We start from the raw sequence: 26,978 nt of genomic DNA, 5'->3' as shown, positions 1-26,978 counted from the left end.
ATTATCTGTGGGCCTCCACTTTTCTGAATCACTAACATTTTTGAGAATGTGATAAAAACGATTTTTTTCTCTCCTCCAGAAAAATGTACACATGTACCTACACATATAATTCCATCAACAATACCAGGAACCTTATCAGAGCCCTTAGGAAGGCCACAGTTAACAGGTCAAGAATCCCTGCTCTAAAACGTTTTGGTAAAATATTAAACTGGTTTATTTTTTAAATCCATTTCTTTCTTCTGAAAGTAGAGTTGCTAATATAGAAAGACATTACTTCTTTTCTTTTTTTTAAATTGAAGTATATTTGATTTGCAATGTTGTGCTAGTTTCTGGTGTACAGCAAAGTGATTCAGATAGATATAAATAAATAAATAAATATATATTCTTTTTCACATCTTTTCCATTGTAGATTATTACAAGATACTGAATATAATTCCCTGTGCTATACAGTAGGTCCTTATTGTGTATCTATTTTATTTATAGTAGTGTGTATCTATTAACACCAAGCTCCTAATTTATCCCTTCCCCTAACTTTCCCCTTGGTAACTATAAGTTTGTTTTCTATGTCTGTGAGTTTGTTTTGTAAATAAGTTTATTTGCATCATTTTTTAAGATTCCACTTATAAGTGACATCATATGATATGTGTCTTTCTCAAGACATTATTTCTTAATTACCTCAAAAATGAAAGCAGGGGGAGGGTATAGCTCAGTGGTAAAGTGCACGCTTAGCATGTACAAGGTCCCGGGTTCAATTCCCAGTACCTCCATTAAATAAATAAATAAATAAATAAACTGAATTACCTCACCACAAAAAAATTATTTTTAAAGAAATGAAAGCAATAAGAGGTGTAACTGATACAAAATAATGTGTCCTTCAAAAACAACTTATACTTCTTTTTGACTTACGAAGATATAGGTAGAAATATTTAGACACACGTAACCCAAACACCGAACTTGTCTCAATCAGACAGCCCAGTCTAGAAGTCAGAAGCAGCAACAAGGAAAGAAAAGAGAGTTCAGATAATTCACTCAAGGATAAGTAAGAAGACTGACTATACTGAAATCTAATTTTCTAGAGAAGAATAAAGATTTATCTATAAGGATTAGGCTTTTATTCTCTTTTTATTGCTGATGTCTCAAAGAGTCATTAAGCTCATTTTTCAGTGGTAAAAGAGCATGTAAAACCAGAGATCACTTCATCTGCCACGCAAGCCTTATAAAGCAAGACCAAGACTCACCCAGTTTTCTTTAGTAACAATTACTACTACTTGTTCATGCCTTAACAATCATGATGTACTTCCAAAACATTGTGTCAATTGAGCCTCATAAGAAATTTGGGAAGAAGACATAACTACTATCCTCATTTTCAGAGAAGAAAATGAATTGAGAATGGTTTTGCCAGGTCACAGAAATGATGACTCAAATTAGGTCTAACTACAAATCCCCTGGCCTTTCCAGTGAGCCCACGGCTTCTCCAGAGGAAAGCACAGCAGCCGCTGCCCTTTGCCAGCTGAGCCTGGGACAATCAGCAGTCCAGGCTAAATAATCCTTTTTACCCTAAAGAGCCTTAAAAACATGTTGTGTGATATGATTTTCAAGGTCCTTCAGCATGAGCTATTTATCTGGACAGCTTTATTGAATAAACAAAGCTAAATTCTACGCAGAAATGGTTCGTACATAACTATTCCATGCTGACTGAGCATCTTCTCAGCATTCCTGTACTTGGTTTCACAAATTAGTTTATACTTGCTTTTAATTGGCTTAGCAAGTATTCTTAACATATTTTTCACATGTGTCCCATCTGTCCTAGAATGCAGCAACTGTGTGGGTCTGTGTTCACAGCTCTGTCCCTTAGCACCTGGGACAGTGCTGAGCAGACGCGCAATAACCGTCTGCTAAGTGAACTCAACGGCAAGGACCCGGCCTTGTAATCTTTATATCACTGCAGACTACAACATACCTACTAAGAATTCAAAAAATGCCACTGACTAGATGCAGAAAAGAACTACATTCAGTAAGAACACAGACCAAGTACAATTAGTACCTTTTTTCCCCTCCTTCTTCCCCTCAGACCATTTCAATCTTGTTGGTGTCATCGTGACAGGAGAACCAGAAAATAACTGTAACAAGAAAGTTTTTTAGTGGCTTAAATGTTCTAATGGCATTCCTATAGACAGATTTTACTAAAAGGAATTATTACTTCTTCAATTTCAATATAAACAGTTTTACTAATGTATTTATATCTCATTAATTTTAGCTGCTTTTATTGCTGGCTTAATGAAGTCCTTGAAGGACTACTCCACAGGTAATGTAGTGCCAGGCAGGCCTGGCTCAAATGTGACCCTCCCTATGGAGTTTCCCAATAAGAAGTGCTCCCTCCAGCACTTTGTGTGTGAAGCTGTTTCATTGTCCTTGTCATTTCTGCTTATGACTGGCTATACTCTCCTTGATTTCAAAATGTGTTTGTTGAATAAATTAATGAAAACCTACAGAAAAAAGGGGAGCCAGCATAAATAAAAAGACTGAGAAAAGGGGATGGTTGAATGGCCCAAAGAAACATAGTAAAATAGAGGACAGTATGTTAATTTTCTTCCTTTCTATAAATGATCACATATACAGAGAAAATGCAAAGGATGGTGTCTTACTAAGTTCACATTTTCTTTGCTGGCTCTCTTCAATTCACCAATGGCTAAAGATTCCGGAGTAGAGTACTGGCTTTTCTTTTCTGACATCATCTGATTTCCCAGGACCTTCCGCTGATTTGGGAGGAGAAAATATTTGATTTATAAACATCTACTATATCTACAGTATATTTATCCTAGCCTTCAAAATTACAGCTTCTTAGGTTAAAAAAAAAAAAAAAAGAAAAAAACTCAGCTTTCTGATAATTTCCCCCTGGTATCGTATAGAAGAGAGATCAAAGGATGTTACTAAAAAACTTGAAATCACTGCGTTTCTTTAGGCGATCACTTTCCCTCTTACATTTACAGGGCTGAAATGTTAGAAGCAACTTTATGGTTGATTTAAACCAACTAATACAGGCCAATTATAGTGTGTCTCTGAGACCATAAAAGAGACGCCAGTTACCTACCAGTATAATTTTTTTCCCTAAAGACATGTTTTCTTTGGCAGCTTTTAAGAATTCCCTCCTCCCCTCCCCACTAAGAGATACTTACACTGGGTCCACTCTAAGATTTTGCTTCCCTGTCATGTCCTTCTCACACAGGACTGGAAAATTTGAAGAAATTCTATAAGAGTTTTAAATATAACCACAAGAGAGGGAACAGGCCTTCTTAAAAGCATCACATGACTATACTGACATTCAGAGCAAGACTAAAAGCTCTTTCATCTCTAAACAGCTTAGAAGCTGATGTAACCTACTGCAACAGTTGACAGTGACAATTCTAACATCTTTGAAGAAATCTTCCCTTTTTTCTCCTTAGAAAATACAAAAAAAAAAAAAGAACATATCAAAACTAGAACATAAAACTCTACAATATAAATATTAGCAGGAACATTCTTATATAATAAATCATTTCCATGAGAGAAACTTTGGAGGAAAAAAGTCCAGCCAAGTAAAGGATCAAAGCAGGATAGAAATCAAGTAGCTAAAACACAGAAATGCCGGAAAATTAAGGCCAGTACATCCTCCTTTTAGAAGTCAGATAACACCTCAAAGCAAGCTGAACTGGGGATGTGAGGAGCCACAGGACTGGCTCTAAAGCTTCCAATGAATTTTTTAACAAACATTTCATTACTTTTGCTATTAAGCAGAAACCTACATGTATTATTAGCTTGAAAGTCTCTTCATTTATAATGAAAACACTTTACCCTTCTGTTTATAAAACTTACTAACATTGTGTATAAAACTGTTGTTCTAAAATGTTTTCTCTTGATGGAATTATTAACTCTTACACTCTCTCAGGAAAGAAGAGGGCAGCTGCCAAGTGGATACTCTATTTTTACATTTCAAGCAACAATTAGCAATGCTTCTAGAACCAATTGCAAGAGAAACTGCAGTGAAGAGAAAACTATACCCATCTAACTTCAGTTAAAGAAACATTTGTTTCACTAACACAGAGAGAAACATTTATTTGACTATGACTTTTCTTGCTACCATTCATCTCAACAACAGAGAAGTCAGAGGGAATGACAGCTTCCAAGTAAAATGAGCCAAGGATGCTCATTTCACTTGCCATGTCTAAACAGGTGAATGCACTTTTAGGGTTCTAGCAAAGGGTTTTTTTTTTTTAATTGTGGTAAAATATACATAAAATAAAAAGTTATCACTTTAACCAATTTTAGGTGTACAGTTCAGTGTATAAAGTATAGTCACATTTTTGTGTAACCATCACGACCACCTGGTCCAGAAATGTTTCACCTTCTCAAAAAGAAACCCTGTACCCATTAAACAATAAATTCCAATTTCCCTCACACTCTTCCTCCCTGACAACCACTATTCTACTTTCTGTTTCTATGAATTTGACTACTGTAGGTACCTTATATAAGTGGAATAATACAATATTTGTTCTTTTGTGCCTGGCCTATTTCACTTAGCATAATGTTTCCAAGGTAGGTAGAGACTACGTTTTGTTTATCCAGCCATCTGTCAATGAACACTTGGGTGGCTTCCACCTTTTGGCTATTGTAAATAAGGCCACTACAAACATGGGTATACAAATATCTGTTTATATTCATGCTTTCAATTTTTTGAGGGTATAAACCCAGAAGTGGAATTGCTAGATCTATTTTTAATTTTTTGAGGAATTGACATACTGTTTTCCATAGTGGCTGTACCATTTTACATACCCACCAACTATACACAAGAGTTCTAATTTCTCCACATCCTCACCAACAGTTGTTATTTTTTGTCTTATTGATAATAGCCCTCCTAATGGGTGTGAATTGGTATCTCATCATGGTTTTTATTTATATTCCTTAATGATAAGGGAGTCATTAAGGAATATGATAATGATATGTTTATTGACCATTTATCTTCTTTCTTCAGAAAAATGGATATTTAAGTCCTTTGCCCATTTTTAATATGGGTTAATTTTCTTTGTTGTTGTTGTAAGAGTTCTTTTTATATTCTGGATGTTAACTTCTTATCAGATATGTTTTACACAAATTCCTTCCCATTCTGTGGGTTGCCTTTTCACTCTGTTGATATTGACAGCAAAGAAAATTTTGATGTCAAGTAAACCTGTTGGCCCCAGTGGGTTGGGAGGGAATTCTAAAAGTCTATTAATGGTAATAACTAGAACTTCTAACAACTACAGTTTAAAGCAAAAATATAACTAACAAGGTATTTTTTAGAGCAGTTTTTAAGCAAAAAGATCCTTGATGTTGCTGGATTTATAGATTTTAATAATGTTAAAGTAACTTTAAAAAGAAAAACAGAAGAACACAGAATAGTGCTAATCTCTCTCCAAGTTAACTAAAACTTTGCCTTTGTTTATGCCTAGAAATTTGAACCTCATAAATCAGCTATCTACTGCCACCTGCTGGCAATATCCCTTAACTACAAGTTCAGATCATCCATGAAGACTCGATTGAATCCGTAAGCACAGCAGGCAGGAACAGCACAGAAGTATATATTGCAGAAGTATTTATTTTAAAAACAAAATTTTTAATGAATTTGAGACAAAAGAAGTAAAACAACTGATCAAGATATTAATTTCACAAAAATTTGAGTTACCTAAGCCTCACCAGCCTATTAGAAAATCCATCTCTAGTCTCTGTTAACTTTCTCACTTCTCCATAACATTAGCAAACTGCACAACAAAGTGTGTAGCACGAAGCAGGTCAAGAAGCAACAGAGACTCTCTCTATATATTGCTGAGGAATGAGGACTCTGCCCTCAGCCCCTAAAAAGAGGGAAGGACCTTTATATATTTTACTTCTTACTTCTCCAATCATAGAGCCTCTTCTCCGATTTAAAACACAGCAAGATGCTTTGAAAACTAAAAGCTTTCCCAAATTCTATCCTTTTCCCCTTACAAATGAACCCTTCATAGGATCCCAAAGAACAGAAGAAAACTGTTTATGCATAAGAAAAATCAGACTGTAAAATTTTCTCACAATCAATGCTGAAAACAACAGCACAGCATGCCTACCTTAATAAGGCCACTGAAGGACCGTGAACGGGTCCTCTTCTGCACCCGGGGAGTAGAAGGTTCTCGTCCTGGTGTTTGAGTCTCAGAATGCTTATTAAACTAGAAGAAAACATAGAAAACATTTTGTTAATAGTCTCCCATCAAGAGATAGCATTCTGTGACAACTAACAGCCAAGTGTAAATACCCAGAAAAGTATATCTGTACATACATAGATTAGAAGGTTGGCAAACAAATCACAAAGGCAGAAATGATGCTGCCAAAAAGAAGTCAAGAATTATTAAATAGCCTGAGGGTAAATTAAATTAAACCCAAAAATTATCAAATTGGAATCAGATCAAGCCCTCAGAGTTAGATCTAACTACCAGTTCATAGCAAATACAGAGGATTAAGGAACATCTTAAGTAACACCACAGGAATGCAATCAGCAAAATCCAGACTGTGGGAGATAAGCAATCTGGTTTCTTTCACAAATATAGTGCAAAGAGAAAGAGAGAGGATGTGTGTTTGTGTGTGTAAATGCAATGTGGTACCTGGACTGGATCCTAGAACAGAAAAAGGGTATTAGTGTTAAAACTGGCAAAATCTGAATAAAGTCTGTAATGTTAATAGTAATGTACTAATGTTAATTTCTTAGCTTTGACAACGTTAACCTTAGGAGGAACTAGGTGAAGGGTATGTGGGACTGTACTATCTTTCTAATTTTTCTCCAAATCTAAATTATTTCAAATTTAAAAGTTTACTTAAACAAACAAACTTCAGCAATTTTTAGGGGGAAGAAAAGGGAGGGGAGAGAAAGAGGAACCTACACATTAAAAGGAACCCAGTAGATGTATCAGCTCCCTCCCCCCAAATAATGCATACTCTTCAGTCATGCCACTTCTAGGAAATAATCTGCAATGAAAATATTTATGAACAAAAATGTATAAACTAAAAAAATGACCTAATTTCCCCAATATATCCAAAAGAGGACAAACTATATACACAGCAGGTTATATATGATAAAATATGCAACCATTAAAAATGTTTACAGCCTTTAAATGACATGGAAAATGTTCATGATATAATGTTAAATGAAAAGGGTAGGATATTTTAAAAACTGAATATATATGATAATCTCAATTAAGCAAAAGGAAAAAATGTGAAATACATATTTACGGAAAGAAATACAAGAGGGAAATACTCCAAAATATTATCAGAGGCTACGCCTGGATGATTATGGGTGATTTTTTATTTTCTTATTTACACTTTTCTGGATGTTTCAATGTTTCTATAGTAAGTATTCTTTATTCATCATTTTTATAATCATGGAGAAAAAATTAGGAAATAGTAAGATTATAGTTTCAAAAATAAATGGCAATATTTTAAATGTATGCAAGGAGTTTGCAAGTATGCATGAGAAAACGCTTATGCTGTAATGTTTAATGAAAAAAGGAGAGAAAAAGAAGGCATATGGTATGCTCATAACTATGTAAAAATATATACATAGGAAAATGACTGAAAGAAATACTCAAAAAATAAACACTGGTTGGATGAATGATTTATTTTTTTTTATCCTTCTCTATAATTTCCTGTTTTTCTAAAAAGAGTAAAAATAATGTTAGTTTTTTCCTTTGTATTATCTTTAACCCTTAGTGTTCTTGATGAGAGAAGTCATTTACACCTGCTCTACCTGAATTAGTGGGTTTGTTTCTAACAAGAATTAAATCAGTACACTGCTTTAAATCTGTAATACTACTCATCACAATTTGCTAGATCTAAAAATAACTTCAAAGAGAGTGACAGAAAATTTCTTGTAAAGGATTTTGTCAATTGTTAACAACAGCTCAGGTCAACATTTTCTGAGCACTTGTTTTTGTCTGGCATCATGCTTGAGATTAGGCATAAAAAATAAATAAAAACACAGGCTCATCCCTCAAGAAGGTCGCAGATGAATAAGAAGTCAAGAGGCTGACTTTGCCTCTTTAGCTAAAATTCAAGAGGGACAGAAACAAAATTAATTTCCTGAGAAAGAAACTAACCAAGTCATCAGTATTTACTCAAGCTACACTTTGTGTCTCAAAATGGCAAATGAGAGACCTAATTTTGCTGCCATAGCTCCAAAATAAACAAACATGCCCCTAAAATTCCTATTTCTAGTATCAGACTAGGCCTTGATTTACAATGTTTTCTAACTGCAAACAACTCACTAGTAAGAGCTACAACTTTTGCTCTGCTACACCAGTCTTCACATAGATTCTCTCCAATCTTTACAACCATGAAATATGGGCATTACAATTATCATTTTATAAATAAGAAAATTAAAATTCAGAAAGATTAAGCAATTTATCAAGAAAATATGGAGGATTTAAATATCATACACAACCAAATTAGAGAAACTCTAACCACACTTGGGGCCTTCTGTTTACTCTAGAAATCCAAGAGCCTCCACTCCTTTCTCTAGTGGGGCAGTGTGTACAAACATCACCACTGAGGTTCCATAGACAAGTTTGTTTTCTTGGCTAAACCAAAGCTCCGGCCAGAGACAAAAATTAAATGAAATTCTTAATAATATTCCCTAGTGATTATACAACCAAAATAAATCACATTCCTAAAGCTCCATCACTGTTTCCCTATCTTCAGCACCTGTCTGATAAGCTGTTTCTTCTTTGCTGAATCTGGCATATTGTGAACGTGTTGGAACAACTCTCTTAAAGCCTCTTCCGTGCGCTGCTGGGTCTCCTCCTGATGAGAGCAGGAATCTACCCGGCTCCATTTCTGAGATCTTGCCAGTTGGAAGGACCTGGTATGACATGAAGCTGCCAGATCAAGATCATCCTAGAGAAAATTAAAAAGAAAAGTGAATATAACCTGTCAGCTTTTTTTGCAGATTCCCACAATCCTGGAGCAAAAAAAGAAGTGGGAAACATGGTATACTCTTACATGTAGGAACAAGAAAAATCTAAATACTATCATCACATAAAGAAAAACCTACAATTATAGATATACGAACAGCCCACTCCCATCACCTGCCCAGAAAACCTAAATTCATCTAAATTCATTTAGAATATTGCCACTAAAAATTAAATTTATATATGTATATAGTACAGTTTTCAAAATATCTTTTAATCTCATATAATTCTAACTGCTATCCTACAAGACAGGCAGGTAAGTATCATTATTCCCATTTGATAGAAGAAAAAACTGAAGTTAAGCTATAAGTTTAAAGTCATCTGGATACTAAAGTGACAGACCCATCTCAGAGACCAAGTGCACTGGTTCTTGGCTGGTGCTCTTTCCCACACATGACAATATGATGTGAGAACTACACAGCAGTGGTAGGGGAACAAAAACAACTCTATAGGAAAAACCACATTCTAGTTAAACTAGTTGAAATCAAATACTGTTTTCCTGGTCATACCAAATATTTGCTGAATAATAGGTAGAAACCAACAGGAGCAGAAAAAAACAGCATAAAATGACAGCTTAAGTTTCCAACCAAGACAGACCAATTAGAAATCATCAAAAAGTGATTGTGAACTTTTTTAAACTTCTCACTTTTAAAGCTCAATAATCACATGTAATCTTGTTAATAAGCATCACACATTTGCTTTCTAAGCTCATATGGTTTCAAGTCTTTTAGACATTTCATAGAGTGCTCCCAATGAACTTGAAAGAAGAATGTATTACATAAAACCATAATTTTATAACTAAAAATACTTAACACATTTGCTATGTACAGATTGTCTATATAATATGCTGTAAGGATGCATATGGGCTTTATGAAAAACTTTAAATACACAGTCCATGCCATCACTCACATGTGGAGGATACCGTCCACCAGTGGAGCACCTCTGAAAGAAATCAGGAAGACTGTGTGGGGGGGCACTTTTATTTCAACATATAGCTGGATTCCCAGTCTTTTTCTTTATCTCAAAATGACTAGACAATTTGAACTATAACACTAAAAACATTTTATTTTCCTATGTCTTTACTTTGATTCCATACTTTGTTTTAAAATTTCACTAATCTTAGCTCTCTCCTTGTTTGGTCAAGAGCAATTTCCTATTCTTATCCTTTTTGTGTGTGTTTTTTGTTTGTTTGTTTTTTGGGGGGTGGGGTAATTGGGTTTAGTGGTTTTTGTTTGTTTTAGTTTTTTTTTTTTTAATGGCGGTACTGGGGATTAAACCCAGGACCTCGTGCAAGCTAGGCATGTGCTCTACCACTGAGCTAGCTGTACCTGCCCCCCTTCCTATCCTTACCTTTGATGCTTGAGTTCTGGAACCCACATAGTGCAATCTGGCACATTCCCGAATGTAAGCAGGAGCCTGAGCAGGATATAAAAGAAAACCAAGAACAAATGGTTAGCAGTATCTAGAATTCTTTCAGGTCATAAGGACAGTGTATCTCAAAATGATCTGAATGGTAGATTACTCTGGAAAAACAAAAGATCCTCAAAATGCCCTGTTTCATAGTTTCTTTCTTCTTGCCACCAAAAAGATATCTCAACAAATCTGACAGGAAATCTGTTTGTGAGAAAACACTACTGTAGTTTTTACAATTATATATGGCACATATAAATATATATATAATTTTCTCAAATGAGCTAGAAACAAAAATATAGACATTTGTAGTAATGTTTATATTTGACCAAAACTACCCCAAAGTCCTTATAAAGTACAGGTGGTCTCTAAACCATATTTTAAAATCACTGTATAGAAAATATCACTTAGAATTACAAGGGGTAACAACAGACAAGGAGGAATTTAGCTTACTGACATATTGCCCAGAGTCCTGTGATAAGTACCCTGATACAGTCCTAATAGAAGTGTAAATAATGTAACTACTATGGAAGAAAATTTGGCAACATCTAAAAAAATTACATTTTCATTTACCCTTTAAACTAGAAATTTCAACTTCTGGAAATCTATTCTAAAGATATAACTCCAGAAATACAAACATACTTGGATAAGATTAATCAAAATATTAGACACAACCCAAATATCTATTAATAGAAGAATGGATAAATACATTTTTTATATATATCCATACAGCACAGTACTATACAGTCATTAAAAATGGGAGAAAGGAGAGAGGGAAAAAACACCTTATGAACTTATATGGGTGATTTCCAGGATCAGCTGTTGAGTGAGAAAAATTACGGAATAGTGTGTGAATGAAAAATATTGCCAGCCGTATCAGTAAACAAAGGATGCTGTGGCCATCAAGTCAACAGCTGCTACCGCCACCCAGTGAACAGAGGGAAACTAGGATGAGGACAAGCAGGCAGACCAGCCTCTGCAGCCACCCACCGTGGTGCACCCTGAGGAAATTCAGGATATGGAAGAACAGAATACTGGCCCTACATAGTTAGGTGCATATCAGAGGAATGATTTCAGTGAGCCCAGACCTTTGTACCTTCCCATGCATAGAAAAGCACTAAATTCTTTAACTCAAGATATCTCGTTTTCTTTAATTAACGGTAATCTTTTGATGTTCCAATTCCAGGTCTTTGTTGCAAAAACTCCTATATATCCTGGCTTCTCCCTTGCCTGGGCAGAACAGTCTCTTAGCGTGATCTGAGAGGCTGCCTCCTGGGCTTGAGTCCTCAGAAAGTCTGCCAAATAAAACATAACTCTCAACTTTTAGGTTGTGCATTTTATTTCAGTTGACAAGTGTATAGAGTACTTGTATAAGAAAGAAGAGGAAATAAGAATAGGCACACATATACACATTTATGTTTTTACAGAAATAAACACTAAGAGAATAAACCAGAAAATGATGAAAATGGTTAGGGAAAGGACTGCAATTTCTCTGAGTATGCCTTTTTGTGTAGTTTTGACTTTTGAACCATGCAAATATACCACAGATTCAAAACAGAAAATTAAATCCAAAAGGTGAAAAGGGCAAACCTCAAAACTGAACACACAAAAATGAATATACCTGTATATCAAACCAATAACATAATCACAGAGAAAGGAATTATCCCATCTAACTTTTGAAAACTGTATTCAGACTATATACATCCTTAATGAGATATATTCAAGGGAAAAGGAATTGTAAGGAAATCTTAAACTTCCATCAGCAGGTTTATAGAGGTTTATTGTTAGTAGTAACAGTTGTATTGTTTTGAAACTAATTTATGTCTATTATAGGATAAAGCAAATAACATATAAATGCTATTAAAATCTGAAATTTGCAATATAAAATTTATTTCTTTATATTTATACAAATATAAAGTACTAGAAGTCAAGAAAAAGCTCTGCAATGTTAAATCTGAATTGGAAATATTAATATGAACTAATGATTTCTTTTCAAAAATTTTTAATCTACTTCCTTGCCCTCAAACAGCCTAGAAGCAGTGACATCCCAGAAACATTGAATACATATACCTAGTGTCAGTCAAAGAAACAAGGACTCTGAAGAAAATAATTGATTCTAGGCCCAGGGCAGAGCAAGTTCAAAGTGAACTGGGAACATTAATGCCAGGATGGAAACACTCAAATACTAATGGAATCCTGTCAAAAAGACACAGCAGGAAGCAGCTTGCAAGGGTTACCACTGGTCAAACTGGAGACAATCTGAATATCAAAATTAACAACTGAAATTGACTAACACTTTGAATTACTAAAATCCATGAGTCTATCTACAGAGATACTCATAAAAAAAGAGAATAAGAGAGAGAAGCAAAGCTCTTCTCCAAAGAAGAAAGTCAGCTAATAAAGATTAGATAATAAAATTAGAAAATTGCTATCCTATAATACCCCATATAATTACAGATTCCAGCATGATTATCAATGGATGCTAAAACTATTAGGTAATTACTCTGCAGGTTACTAACCGCAATAGGAAAAATGTAACTTTACAATGGAGAGATGTGGCAGTTAGCAAAATTAGCATCACTGAGAGTAAGACAGTGTGACATTCTGTGCCTCCTAATGTGATGCAATATGATGTACATAAACATCACCCATGAATCTTTGCCAAAAATGCTTAATTTGAATCTAAGCAAGCCTCTAGACCTAACTTGCTGTTTTATAGGAACTACATACAAAAGGACAGAGGAACAAGTTAAACAATCTTGAGAAAACAATAAGACAAATTTAGAATGTGGAATATTCTATAACACAATAGGTCTGAATGCTTCAATAATTCAAAGACATGAAGAAAAAAGGCAGTGATTGTTTCAGATTAAAGTGACATAATCAAAAGCAATACACAAACACTGATTATGTTTTTAAAAAAAAAGCAGCTATGAATACATTCTTAGGACAACTAGGGAAATTTGAATATGAACTGAAATTAGCTAATAAGAAATTCTTATAAGTTTTCTTAGATATGATAATGGTTCTATGACTATAAGGAGAATATTCATATCCTTAGGGGATGCATGCTTAAGTATTTAAGAGCGAACTATAATGATGTCATTGGTTCAGCCAAAAAAAAAAAAAAGAAAGAAAGCATGAATATACAGAGATAAAGCAAATATGGCAAACGGTGACATCTGTTGAATCTGAGACATAAATGTTTCACTTCATAATGAAGTTTTTAAAAAAAAGAGTCTCGTGACAAAGACATTATGCTATCTACAGTTTAATTTTTACCTTGGTAAACTATAAAGCAGAGCTAAAGGAAATTTACTCCAGACAAGAATATGACAGAGCCTACACCACCTATTTTATAATTTCATTAAAAAAAAAATTCTGCCCTTGAAAGATACTATGAGCTGAAGAGATGGATACTCAGAAAGAGAACCAGAAGCAGATGGGTTTAAATGACAATCTGAGGGTCTGAGGTATTTTACAGTTCACAGGGAAACAACAAAAGGGCTTCCCACATAAAATGGGAATTAACTGTATATATGTCATAGTTCCCTAGGAAAAGAAGTGGTGACTCCTGTTGAGGAAAGATAAAACTAGACTGGGTCAGATGGACTGATAATAGTAGAGGAGATAACTATAAATAGTTAAGAATTTTAAGGAAAAAAATACAAAGAACACGGAATGAGGCAACATAGAATCTAAGGATTAGGAGCTGAAAAGTCCACTCAAGGAAGCCTGAGGACAAGAAGAAGACACAACAAAGCACAAGGAGAACAAGCATGGGGTAAAACAGGACTCAGAGTAAGTCCAGAACACACAGACCAATCAACCATCTTTCATGCAGGGGAAAAGCTCAGGGAAGAGCCTAATCAGCAAAAGTGGTGAAGCAGGTGCCCACAGTACAACAGCTCTGCTCCAGATCTAAAGAGAAGACTCCTAACACCAAAATAAATCTCAAAAGAAAACACTCTGTCTCCTTTAGAGATCAACAGAGGCTCAAACAGTGCTCACCCTAGCCTGGAAACAGGTAAATAGCAAACAAGAATCAAAATCTGAAGGATGAGGAGCAGAAATAGCAATCTATAGAAGAGAAAGGAAGAGCAAAAATAGAGAATGTTTGAAAGAATCTAATAATTAGAACTGTACCAAGCTGAATTACATCTAGGAGACTGCACTCATGTTTTCTCTCTAAGGTTCATACAACTTGTATTCTAAAAATCTCCCACAGTGATATGTTTGTTATCTGACATAGTAAAATGGACTTTGCTAGTGTGATTAAGTTAAACACTTTGCAATGGAGAGAGCATCCTAGGTTATCCAGGCCAGTCCAATATAGTTATATGGGTCCTTAAAAGCAGAGAACCCTTCCTAGCTGTGGTCAGAAGGAAATATGACTATGGAAGAATGGTCAGAGAAATACAACATGTCTAGCCTTGAAGATGGAGGAAGGGGACTATGGGCCAAAGAATGTATGCAAGCTCTAGAAATTGGAAAAGGTAAGTAAACAGTTTCTCTCATAGAACATCCAGAAAGGAAGGCATCCCTGCCAACACCTTAATTTTAACCCAGTGAGACTCCTGTCAGACTTCTGACCTACAAAACTGTAAGATAATAAATTTGTGTTGTTTTAAGTCACTTTAAAAAAATCCTTCATGGTGAAGTACAACTTCATCATTTATATGAATTATGTACACTGCACAATGGGCAAGAGAGAAGGCTCCACAGATAAACAGATCAGAAGATGGAAAAGCTAGAAACCATGAGATGCAATGAGATCTCTGAGACCCTCCTCTCTTTCAGCTTGTGGTGGTGAAAAGTTAACCCCGTATCATAGTCATAAGAGAACTCAAAAGAAGGAGAGTTCTACTAGTAACTGCACCTAGAAATTCCCCATTTTGACTCACAATTACTATCAGGTAACTGCCTCATTCTCCATACTCACAACTTCTCAACTTATTCCCATAAATCTATGCTTTGGAACTAGTTCTTCCCCTAAATGGGAAGTATACAAAGAACTGGTTTGAAAGATCTTCATTCATCATTAAAAGCCATTCTTTCTCCTGTTGTCTTATGTCTACTGATCTAATTCATTTACCTAGATCTTGACCTCTAACTAACCATAATCTTTGACTTGGGCACCTAAGCCCCTGATACAGCCCTGATCCATTGTTTTCGAGCCTACTAAGCTAAAGATTCTGATCTTTCACTTCTAAACTCTGGACTCTGGATCACTTACCAGCCTATAGTGGATAAATCCTAGGGTGACCTCCATGTTCACATTCTGCATAATTCCCTCTTCCTGAACATGAATGGGACTTGTGGTTTCTGACCAACAGAATATTAGTGACTGAATATTAATCTTGTGTTGATTAGGTTACACTATATGGCTAAAGTGATGGGATGGCATAATCATGATTAATTTATGATATATATATAAATATATGATATACATTGGATTATAATATACACTAGAGAGACTCTCTTGCTGGCCTTGAAGAATCTAGCTGCTATAATATAAGAGACAACTGAGGGAAAAACTATTAAACAAAAAGAAACTGAAACTAGCCAGAGACCAGCCAAGAAAAAGAAATCAAAGACAGTCAGTAGTCATTAGGGAAATGCAAATCAAAACTCCAATGAGATATCACCTCAATCCACTAGCATAGTTATTATCAAAAAAAAAAAAAAAAAAAACCAAAAACACTCAAACAAAGTAATAAGTGTTGGCAAGGATGCAAAGAAATGGAAACCCTTGTGTATGTAAAATGGTAAAATGGTAGAGCCACTATGGAAAACAGTATGCATTTCTGTTCAAATTACCCTATGTTCCAGTAATTCCACTACTGGGTATAGTCATACCTCAGTGTCTAAGGGGTACTGGTTCCAGGATTGCCCGATGGATACCAAAATCCACAGATACTCAAGTGATTATATAAAATGGCATAGTATTTGCACATAATCTACACACATTCTCTAATACACTTTATTCTCTTTTTTTTTTTTTTAATGAATGTACTGAGGATTGAACTCAGGACCTCATGCAAGCTAAGCAAGTGCTCTACCACTGCACTATACCCATCCTCCTTCTCTTCTTTCTTTTTTCATATACCTGAAATCATCTGTAGATTACTTATAATACCTAATACAATGTAAATGCTATGTAAATAGTTGAAAATACAATGTAAATGAATAGGTAAGTAGTTGCTGGTGTATGCCAAATTCAACTTTTGTTTTTTCTAGATATTTTCAATCTGCCATTGGTTGAATCTGTGGATACAAAACCCACAGATACAGAGAGCCAACTATATACCCAAAACCAGAGTCTAGAAGAGATAGTTGTACACCCATGTTCAAAGCAGCATTATTTACAAAAGCTAACCAGGGAGGCAACCCAAGCATCCTCAGCAGATGAATGGATAAACAAAATGAGATATACACAATGAATGAAATGTCAGCCTTAAAAAGGAAGGAAATTCTGACAAATGCTACAACATGGATGGAGCTTAAAAACATTATGTTAAACAAAATAAGCCAGTCACAAGAAGATCAATACTATATGACTCCACTTCTATAAAGTAATTAAAGTAGCCAAAATCATAGAGACAGAAAGTAGAATGGTGGTTGTGAGGCCAAGTGACGTCCTTCAAAGTCCAAGAACCCTCATTTCTAGGTCTCAGATCCCTCAATAGATGGAGTACATTCTTTACTGGGCATGTTTCCCCTAACAAACTAATAGCCCTCGGTAATGCCTAATCTCACAATAGCTGAGGCTAGTTTGTTTCAGCCCACCTTATCAGAGTCATAAACCCCACTGCCCTTCATGGACCCTAAACTTCTTACCTCATCTACCATCAGTCAGAGCCTTGTGCACAAACTGATCAGGCACCTTTGACCCTACCTTATAAAACACCCCAACAACTGGCCCTTGGTGCTCATAAAGGCGCCTCTTGTCTGTGTGGCCCACTGTTGTCTACAGCATAACCTAATAAACTCCTTTTCTGTTCTCATCCTCTGTCTTTGGTAAATTCTTTTACCAACCCATGTCACTGGCCCAAACACCAGCCATGTTGTGTCCCACAACAGTGGTTGCCAGGGCTAAGGGGGAGGGGTGAATGGGGAGATATTATTTAATGGTTATAGAGTTTCAGTTTTGCAAGATGAAAAGAGTTCTGGAGATGATGGTGGTGATGGTTTGCATAACAATATGAATGTAATTAATGCCACTGGCCTATATACATACGGTAAATGTTGTCATATGTATTTTACCACAATTAAAAAAACAAAAAACAAACAAACAAACAAAAAACCCTGAAGAAAGACAAAAAAAGGAACCAGAACTGAATGGTCTTAAAAATTCTCAACTTTTCCAGATGGCAAAAGATGCTAAAATTAAGAAATTCACCATCAGGAAAGTGTGTGCTAAAGAAAAGGCCAAAGATGGGACTGAAACCTTTTGCTAAAATTTTAGAAACATCAAGAGGTCAGAATATTCAGTCACACAAAGGGCCCTTTCAAGATAGTTATGTGTGTCTCCCAGATCTTTTCAACCCAACCAGAGGGCTTCTAGGAAGCTTAAAGGTATTATCCCTCAGCCTTCTCAGCAGGAGACCAAGGAAAAGAAGGGTTTATCTTCAAATTTATCTTCTAATTGAATGAATCTCAATAAAACCCACAGAAGACCCACAAAGTTATTGAGAAAATTATATTGGCAGAAACACAGCTAGTTTGTACTAAAAAGGACAATGAATACAAAATGAAAGAAGGCCGTCAAAATTCTACTGGCAGGAAGCAGGCAGGATAAAACGCCATCACTTCCAACATCTACTGCCTTTCATGAAAAAGGAAGGATGACTCAAGAGGGTGGAGCCAATTACCCAGGGGGTGGAGCCCCACTCAGCTTCCAGGTACCTCCTCATTCTTCCCCACCGTGGTTGTTCCCTCTGAGTTTTACCACTGTCCAATCTGATTTCCATTCCTAGTCAGGGCCTTTCTTATCTAGTCATCTTTATAATCCTTTCAGGATCCCACCTTGCTCCACCCTCCTTGTCCTGTTACTACCCAAATCCCCTTCATTACCTACCTTAAAAAGTTTCTGGGAGTGTTTAATCATAAAAGCCATCCCATTGTTTAACTTTGTGATATTCTCTTGAAGGTCATTTGCAGTGACCTATTCAGAGAAAAAGAAACCAAAAAACGGAGGTTAAGAGCTGGAAAGTAGAAGGAAGATGTTCCCATTTACTTACCAATAAGCTTATTCTTTCAAACATATGATACTTTTTATCCCTAAGAAAGGTGAGTCTGACACAATGTTTAATTCTGGAAAGGCTTTTTCGTTCAGCAGGTTTCCAGTGGAAATGATATAATACAGGAAGAACCATCTGTCCCAGAAGTGCCCAGGAAATCCTTGAGAACCAATCTTCACTTCCTAATTCTGCCTGAGAATTAGACATGCTTGCAGAATTGCTTAAGAATATGTAGCCTGGGAAAAGGGGCAGGAAGAACAGTCTGTACCAACCACCAAGGACATTACTCTCCAAAGAAATTGGAGTTTCTCCAAAGACAAAAGAGGACTGTCACTACTAATTAATACCAAAGGTGACTCTTTTGTTTCTCCTGCCTCTTTTTTAAGCAATTCAGCATCTCTACCATCCCAAAGCATTCATCCTCAACGTGCACCTTTGTTGCTTAATGTTTGCTTGTACCAAGATTTCTCTTTATAGTTATAGATCACTCACTCCTTTTTTAAAATCTGTTAGCTGGTTCTAAAATTTTTTTTATGATGAGGCTTTATCTCCTTAACATGGACAAATGTTGTTGTGTCCCTTTCTTCTCACACCTCTCCCCATCAAACTTTTTCTGGGCAGAACTCTCCCTGGCCCAAAGCTTTATATTATTTTTCATTTGTTACTTATTAGGCAAAATGTTCCACACAACCTCTTTCCTTTACCTTCCTTTTCTCACTTCCTATAACCCCCAAATCTTTTTTAAGTCACTACACCCTATTTCAAGGAAGTGGGGAAGGTACTTTTATGCCCAGTTTACAGAGGAAGAGCCTAAGCATAGAAGGGGTAAAGGACACAGGAAACAGCTGGTTTGCAAATTCCAACCCAAGTTTCCTGACTCCCAATCCAACATACAGTAAAACCTATATTATGAATGGACAGGAATATGAAGCTATGTGCTTCCAGGTCAAGAATTAGTTCAAAAGACTTTAGATAATTTACTTCTTATGTAAGTCACTGAGAAGGCCACGGTCTCAGTAGTAAGAAGCACATTCAGCTTTATCTAAGGAGAGCATCTACAGTATATAGGAAAGTTAGGACAAAGCAGGACTGCTCTGTGTGTCATCTTATCTAAAAGCTCAGTGACATCCTATAAAATTGGAAAGCTCTACTCTAAATTTATATCATTCAATCTTCAGAAATCAAATTGGTTTTCCAAGAAGGCTTTAATGTTAAGAAGGAATTCACACTGACCAGCCAAAATGAACTCTAGTTCATTTAGTAGCTATAATTTTCCACTAATAAATTGCCATTCAGGTTTATCAGAGATTGATTTATAAGTGAGGTTAACAGGAACTGGCTCCCTCAGGTTTAATAACTCTTAAATGAACTAATAAAGTAAGTTCCTAACCTCATATAGCTGAAGACTAGACCTTGGACCCTTGATAACCTCACCAAGGTACAGCCATAGGATGAGGCCCAGCCCAAGAAAACCAAGCAGTCTTTCCTTTTCCCCTCAACACTCACATTTTTTGGCCACAAGACATGGGGTGCAAACATAAGGGCAAGGTTATAGGCAGACATCTTATTCTTGTCTTGTTTCTTTGCTGTCTGGTACAGGAGATCAAGCAATAACTTCAGCAAGTTACGATTAGGTGGAGGGAGAATGAGGAAGAGCAACTGAAGAGCCTCAATTTGCCGCTGCTTATCTGGTACATTGGTCTTGTTTCCTTTATCATCAAACTGCATCAAATCTTGAGGACGAAAGAGATGATTGAAAAGGAAGGAGAAAATACAAGCAAGAAAAATAAATGTTTCTACTATTCATTATTCTCCAATCAAAGAAAGAAAAAAAAAAGAATCAGGCATAAACAGATTATAGCAAAATACAACAACAAAATAATATCCATACAATTCAACAATAAAAAGACAAAAACCCAATCAAAAATGGGCAAAGATTTAAATAAGCATTCCTCCAAAGAAGATACACAAATGGCCAGTAAGCATGTATATACTCAGTATCACTAGCTATCAGGGAAATGTAAATCAAAACCACAATGAGATACTACTTCATAACCAATAGTATGGCTGTCAAAAAGACTGACAATAACAAGTGTTGGCAAGAATGTTGAGAAAATTAAACCCTCCTACATTGCTGGTGAGAATGTAAAACAGTGTAACCACTCTATAAAACATTTTGGTAATTCCTCGAAGAGTTAAACACAGAGTTAACCATATGACTTAAAAATTCCATTCCTAGATATATACCCAAGAGAAATGAAAAAATATCCGTATATACTTTTAATAATGCTACCTCCTTCATTAAGATATTTTACTGCTAAAAAAAATATGAGAGTGAATTATGCCCTTACGACGGGATGATCCAGCCAGTTGCTCATGGAGTCAGAATCATTGTTCCTTCACTAACAGGCTACATAGGTTATCAATAAAAACAGTCCCCTGGATAATCAGAATTTCAAAAGACACTGAAAACCATTTGGGTATAATTTATATAGACCTGAAAATGATTACAGTGTGTTGTTGAAGCAGTTTAACTTCAATAATAATCTCAAGTTTAGGAAAGACAGGTAATATTTCTAGAAACTATTCTCTGTTATTATGAAACTGAAAACCAAAATCCCTTCCAGTTGTCAGCAAGGTGTATCATACTACACCTGTGCCACACCTCAATATGATCTCAAAGAACAGTGAATCATGGGGTGGTGGAGGGGGGGTTTCAGATATCGCACTAAATTAATTCAATGGGAAAACAAACAGAACAAGCATTCTTCATGTTAACCCTTCTAAAAAGAACATATCAATATTTTTCATATCTTTTTCAAAGATCCAACGACTTTATTTCTCCACAAAGTAACTGTAAAGTTGTATAACATTCTACTATTTCTTCATTTGTATCATCTAAATTGTTCCTGAAAGTGCTAAAAAAAAAATCTAATCTTGTCAGAATTTATAAATTCAAAACTAGGGTTTTTTTTAAGTAGTAAAACTTATTTGAAAGAAAAAAATCTTCTATTTATTTTCCTTAAAATTAGAAGCAAGAGGAAAAGGCTCCAGGGTAGAAAACTAAGTAAATACGTACGGATGCTGATGCTGTGTGCACTCAGAGCCTACAGCAGCATAACAGCTATGCAGTTTCAGAATGAATTCCCTACCGCACAGGCATAAAGGAGAATGAGAAAACTATTTATGAGCTGAAAATGGAACATTCTCCAAGATACATTAAATGAAAAAAATCAAACAACAGAACCATGTGTATAATACCCTACCTATACATAAAAAGAGGAAAGGAATACATGTAAGTGTTTTGTAAGTGCCTAAAATATCTCTGGAAGAATACATTAGAAATCAATAGCACTGCTTCCCTCTGGGAAGAAAGACTGAGTGCTGAGGAACAGAGGTGGTAGAGAGGCTTTTCACTGTATACTCTCTGAACCTTTTGAATTTTAATCCATGTGAATTTTTTGCCTATTTAGAAAACAAATAAAATTATTTTTCTTTTCTTTCTTTTTTTTTTTTTTTTTTTAATGGAGGTACTGGGGTTTGAACCCAGGACCTCCTGCATGCTAAGCATGTGTTCTACCACTTCCCTCCCTAAAGTTTTTTTTTTTTTTTAGGACTTGATTAAGGGTTAGAGCTAGGTTAAGGGTTAGGGCTAGGTTCAGTGTTAGGTCTAGGATCATGTTTAGGGCTTGATTAAGGGTTAGGACTAGGTTCAGGGTTAGGGCCAGATTCAGGGTTAGGGCTAGGATCAGGGTCAGGGTTAGTTTCAGGGTTAGGGCTAGATTCAGGGTTAGGTCTAGGTGCAAGGTTAGGGCTAGGTGCAGGTTTAGGGTTAGGTTGAGGATTAGGTCTAGTTGCAGGGTTAGGGCTCAGTGCAAGTTTAGAGCTAATTTCAGGAATAGGGCTAGGTTCATGGTTAGGGTTAGGAGCGGGTTCAGGGCTAGGCGAATGTCTATGTCTAGGTGCAGGCTAAGGGTTACTTTCAGGGTAAAGGTTCCTAAAGTTATTTTTAAAAGCAATTTTCCAAGAATAGAGATGATCTCAATTGAGGCATAATAGTACTTACCAAAAGCCCCAAACCAAGTCAAACATATCAAACCTGTGACCTTTGATTCAGGTATGTCAATCAATCCAGTGGAAAGCATACAATTATTAAACAACTAAAATGTTCAAAGCACAATGCTAGGATCCATCAGGAATACAAAAATAAATAAAACCTAGACTTTATATTCAAAGAAATTTATTCAACAAAAAAAAAAAAAACTGACTAAATCAAACTTAACTATCAATACTTATGAGTACTCAGAGAGCCCAGAAATAACATTAAGTCTTAACCAATATTAGCAGAAGCATTGCTGTGGGTTACAAACAACAGAATATTCCAGATGATTTTACTAAATTGAAAGAAATGTATTTACATCTCCTTCTCACCTCCTATACTTACCAGCAATTTTGAGGTGTACATGGAAATGTTTATGTGTTAGCAGGGGCTCAGGTAACTCTCCTAGAAACATCTTCAGCAATGTGGCAACATCATTTGAGTGAAACTCCCCTGATTCCAAGTCGATATCCATTCCATTATTGAGAGCATCCCTTAAAATCTGCTGTCGGACACTATTCCCTGGTACTCTGAACAAACCCTCTACTCGCAAGTCTGGGAGAAATTCAGCATGGGAGAAAAAAAGGACATGAAAAAGGAAACAAAAAGAGCAATTATGATTAAAACAAGTCATCTAAAAGACTATATTGTACTTGAAAGACCCTTTACAAAGACCTTGAAGCAGGTTTTTGCCTTTTTTCCCAGAGTAGTTTAGAACCTACTGGCCCCTGAGGAGACATATCTGAACATCCCTGAGCACCTGGAGATCTCCCAGACTGAGAGATGGTCCACCCAGGAGTCATTCAACCTCCTGAGGCACATTTGGAGACTGAATTTAACCTTAATGGTGAGAATGGGCTTGAGAAATAAGTTGGAAGAAAAGCCAAATCTCCCTGAAGGCTCCTTCCCTTGGGTCATCCCAGACTTTGTTTGGAGGGGCTGAGTTCATCTGTGGAGCTCTGTTGCTCCTGTAAACAATTTTGCAGCCTAAAATGAGTTTCGAGTCTCTGAGCTGATGATGGCTAATTGTCACCTACTAACTCAAGAATGTTAGCTCTCAATAGAAAACTGACAATTTTTCATTAACAAAGAATGACAAAATTTCAAGTACTCTTACTTTTGTGTAGATATTCAATCAGCTGGTATATCTGGGCAATGCCTTCCTCTGTCAGTGGGGATCCAAATACTACTCCTTTTTCTGGAAAAAAAAAAAACATACAATAGGACAAGGCTATATTTTCCACAAATAGTATAAAATCAGCATACCCCTCAAGCATCCTATGTTACAGTTCAGCAAATATTTTCATGGGGTCAGTAAACAAAAACCTTAGAGTTGGAAGTATACCAGGAAATGCAGTTGGAACAACTCTCAATCAACTCTTTGCAAGTTTAATTTTTGATGGTAGGTAAGTTCCTTGAAGGCAAAGACCACCTTCTTATTTAAGTAATAATACCTAGCATGTTGATGTTTAATTTAAAAACAAATAAAAAATAAACCTTAGACCCATGATTGTCAGAGCATGGCAGATTATCCACTACAGTTGGTATAAGGTCCAATCTGTGATAGTGTTTAACCTTTTTTGCTACCTTCAGGATTTCCTTATATTTAATAAAACAAAATAGTACCTCTCTAATATCTTATCAAAAGCAGTGCTAATAATCATAACATTATATATTAATATATTAATAATAACATTTCTGGTAAGGTTTTTTTGGATAATTCAGTTATTTGCCTTATCAAGGCATTCCTGGAATGAAAACATTTGAGAACTACTGAAATTAAAAATGTTCAGACTTTCTTTACTATACTTACCAGCTGTGTAACTTTGTTTTTTTCATATTATTTTAGTATAGTATTAATAGGGCATGAAAATCAAGGTGCCCCGGATAACTACCTAAACTAATGTCATCTCTTGGGGACTGATACATATGCTTTAGTTTATCTAGATTGTTTTTATAATTTTTATTAATATTACCTAAGGTTTTACTACTCATGTAAATTAAAAAATGCTTTATAGTAATAGGAATTCCTCCACAAACGTGCAGATATTAAGAGCGAAGTCCAGGGAGCAGCCGAAGCTTTCCCCTGCTTCACAGACATGTCTTCCCTACCTTTTCGCTTGAGAGACATTAGCGACCGGAAGAATCCTGATGCGGGGCCAGCCCCACCAGGCAACTTAAGGTCCACTTCTCCCATCAGCTGAGCCAGTTCAGTTCCAGGTAGATCAATGAGCCTTGTGATATTGCTGACCACCAACTCAGTGAACACTTCAGGTTTCTCATGTCGGAGTTTCTCCACAAAAAAGTCAGGATTGAAGATAATGGGCTGACTTCGAAGAGAAGAGTCATTGCAGATAACAAAATTGCAGATGGCATCACTAAAAAACATGAAACAGAAGAATCCTTGGGAGGATCATTTTTGTATGTTTTTCATGCCCTCTCAGCCATACAATTATCCATTCTTTCTGTGAGCTAATCTATATATCAGTCTTTTGAAAACCTCATCTTCAATCTGCTGACGGCACAAAAGAAGACAGTTTGGGCTTGTTGCCGTTTAGGTTATACCCACCTAGATACTTAGAAATTTAGTTTAAAGAAAACACACCAGATAGCCTCTATGATATGATCTGAATTTGCCTCTTAATTTTAGGCATATACTATAGGAAGATAAGATCCTTACAGCCTCCCAAGTCTAATAGTCACATAGACCACGTTTCCTTATTAAAACAGTCAAACCCTGAACTATTGCCCTGATCTTGTAAAACATCAGACTCACAGCTCTTCCCCCTAACACAGCAATGGGTAACCATTAAATTAAGGCCTTCTTAGGAATACAGCCAGCACTACACAGTATTTCCCATCCAGTGATCAACTGCTGATAGTACCACATTCAGGCTAGTCTCAAATGCCACAGTAACCACGTGAAAATAAGAATGACTACTGAAGAGCTAAAACTCTATCTAAATAGTATAGTAGACATTTTGAAGACATTTACTCTATCCTTAGCATTCTTTAGCTCTTGGGTCCCTACACAGGCAGGGGTTTCCTTATAATCAGTTCCCTTCAGCTGAGCCAGGTGCCCTAGAATTCCATTCCTCATAAACAAAAAGTCTTCACTAGAAGGGAAAGCACTTATGGGTATATAAAACAGATATTCATTCAGCCTTGCCCAGGTCTAGAAGTAGGTTTTATTTTAAAATCCTGCATTCTGGATGCCTCTGTCCATCGTCTAAGTCCAGCCTTTGTTCATACAGGTTCTTCCTCTGTAAGGCATTTGAAAAAATTCTGCATTTTGCTTCCAATTTCACTCTTCTATCACTGAGTAACACTCAGCAGATACATTCTATTGGCCCCTGACCTTAGCTGGTTTTCCACTCCTACATTACTTGAGCTGTACTTCTGGCAAAGTTCCTTTGACTCTCAGAAATATTTTCTCCCTATTGTTTCCTAATGCCTAACTACTATACTCCTTTTTACTTTTAATATATTACATGTAAGAAATGTATTAGTCTATCTCTTGTAGCAGACACATCACCACTTGTTTGTATCCATTATCAATTATCTCTAATGGCTTGTTCTAACCCTTATTATATAAACAGCCATCTATTATACAATTAGTGAGTAAATATAACACAAGCCAGAAAGGACAAGTCATCACATCTGTCAGGAAAAGTTGAAATTCACCCGAGTCAAACATTCCCACAATAAAAACAATCACAACTTAAAAGTTTCCATAACACCTTAAGTACCAAAGCATTGTTCTAGGAAAAATGATACCTATAAATATATACTATATTTATAACTAATCCATAACACAATTTGCCAGCAGTACACAGATCATTTTTAACACAATATAATGAAAACAAGGCATGAGTAAACTTCAAAGTTCATCTCTACTTCCTTGAAAAATTATTATATAATTTTAGTCAACAGCCCAAATCTTCAGTTGGTGGCTACTAAATTCCTTCTTTTCTTTAAAAGGATAATATTAAGAATTCACATAAAAATTTAAAATTATGAATGTGTATTCTCAAGCCAAAAAGTCATTAAAGAAAGAGAACTTAAAATGCTGTCTCCTCAACCTTTTTACACACTAAGGTTATTTTTCTTGTATAAATTTAAAGATGACAATGATTATAATATAAATTAAAACTTAACAAAATTTCATCTTAAACCATTGACAAAGCCTTTTTTTTTTCAATGTCAACTTAGTCAAGAAAT

At 35.8% G+C, this 26,978-nt stretch overlaps 1 protein-coding gene across 3 annotated transcripts in view; it reads right to left on the bottom strand.

Annotated features, from left to right (window-relative positions):
* ARHGAP19 (Rho GTPase activating protein 19) overlaps nucleotides 1–26,978 on the bottom strand; it is a 46,896-nt gene that overhangs the window by 5,914 nt on the left and 14,004 nt on the right. For 2 of the 3 annotated variants that reach the window (XM_010971118.3, XM_045507429.2), the window contains exons 2-11: nucleotides 24,870–25,135; nucleotides 23,875–23,955; nucleotides 23,103–23,312; nucleotides 20,165–20,391; nucleotides 18,496–18,582; nucleotides 10,356–10,421; nucleotides 8,740–8,931; nucleotides 6,117–6,215; nucleotides 2,646–2,756; nucleotides 2,045–2,120 (exon numbers count right to left, since the gene is read on the bottom strand). In XM_010971118.3, the coding sequence (XP_010969420.1) occupies nucleotides 2,045–2,120; nucleotides 2,646–2,756; nucleotides 6,117–6,215; nucleotides 8,740–8,931; nucleotides 10,356–10,421; nucleotides 18,496–18,582; nucleotides 20,165–20,391; nucleotides 23,103–23,312; nucleotides 23,875–23,955; nucleotides 24,870–25,135 (1,415 nt within the window). The remainder of the gene's footprint in view (nucleotides 1–2,044; nucleotides 2,121–2,645; nucleotides 2,757–6,116; nucleotides 6,216–8,739; nucleotides 8,932–10,355; nucleotides 10,422–18,495; nucleotides 18,583–20,164; nucleotides 20,392–23,102; nucleotides 23,313–23,874; nucleotides 23,956–24,869; nucleotides 25,136–26,978) is intronic. The other variant, XM_045507430.2, reaches the window with a different exon arrangement.

Source organism: Camelus bactrianus, chromosome 11, assembly GCF_048773025.1.
Source record: "Camelus bactrianus isolate YW-2024 breed Bactrian camel chromosome 11, ASM4877302v1, whole genome shotgun sequence".
Taxonomy (NCBI): Eukaryota; Metazoa; Chordata; class Mammalia; order Artiodactyla; family Camelidae; genus Camelus; species Camelus bactrianus.
Note: the sequence above shows the minus strand (reverse complement) of the source record. Positions and strands in the feature narration are given on the sequence as shown.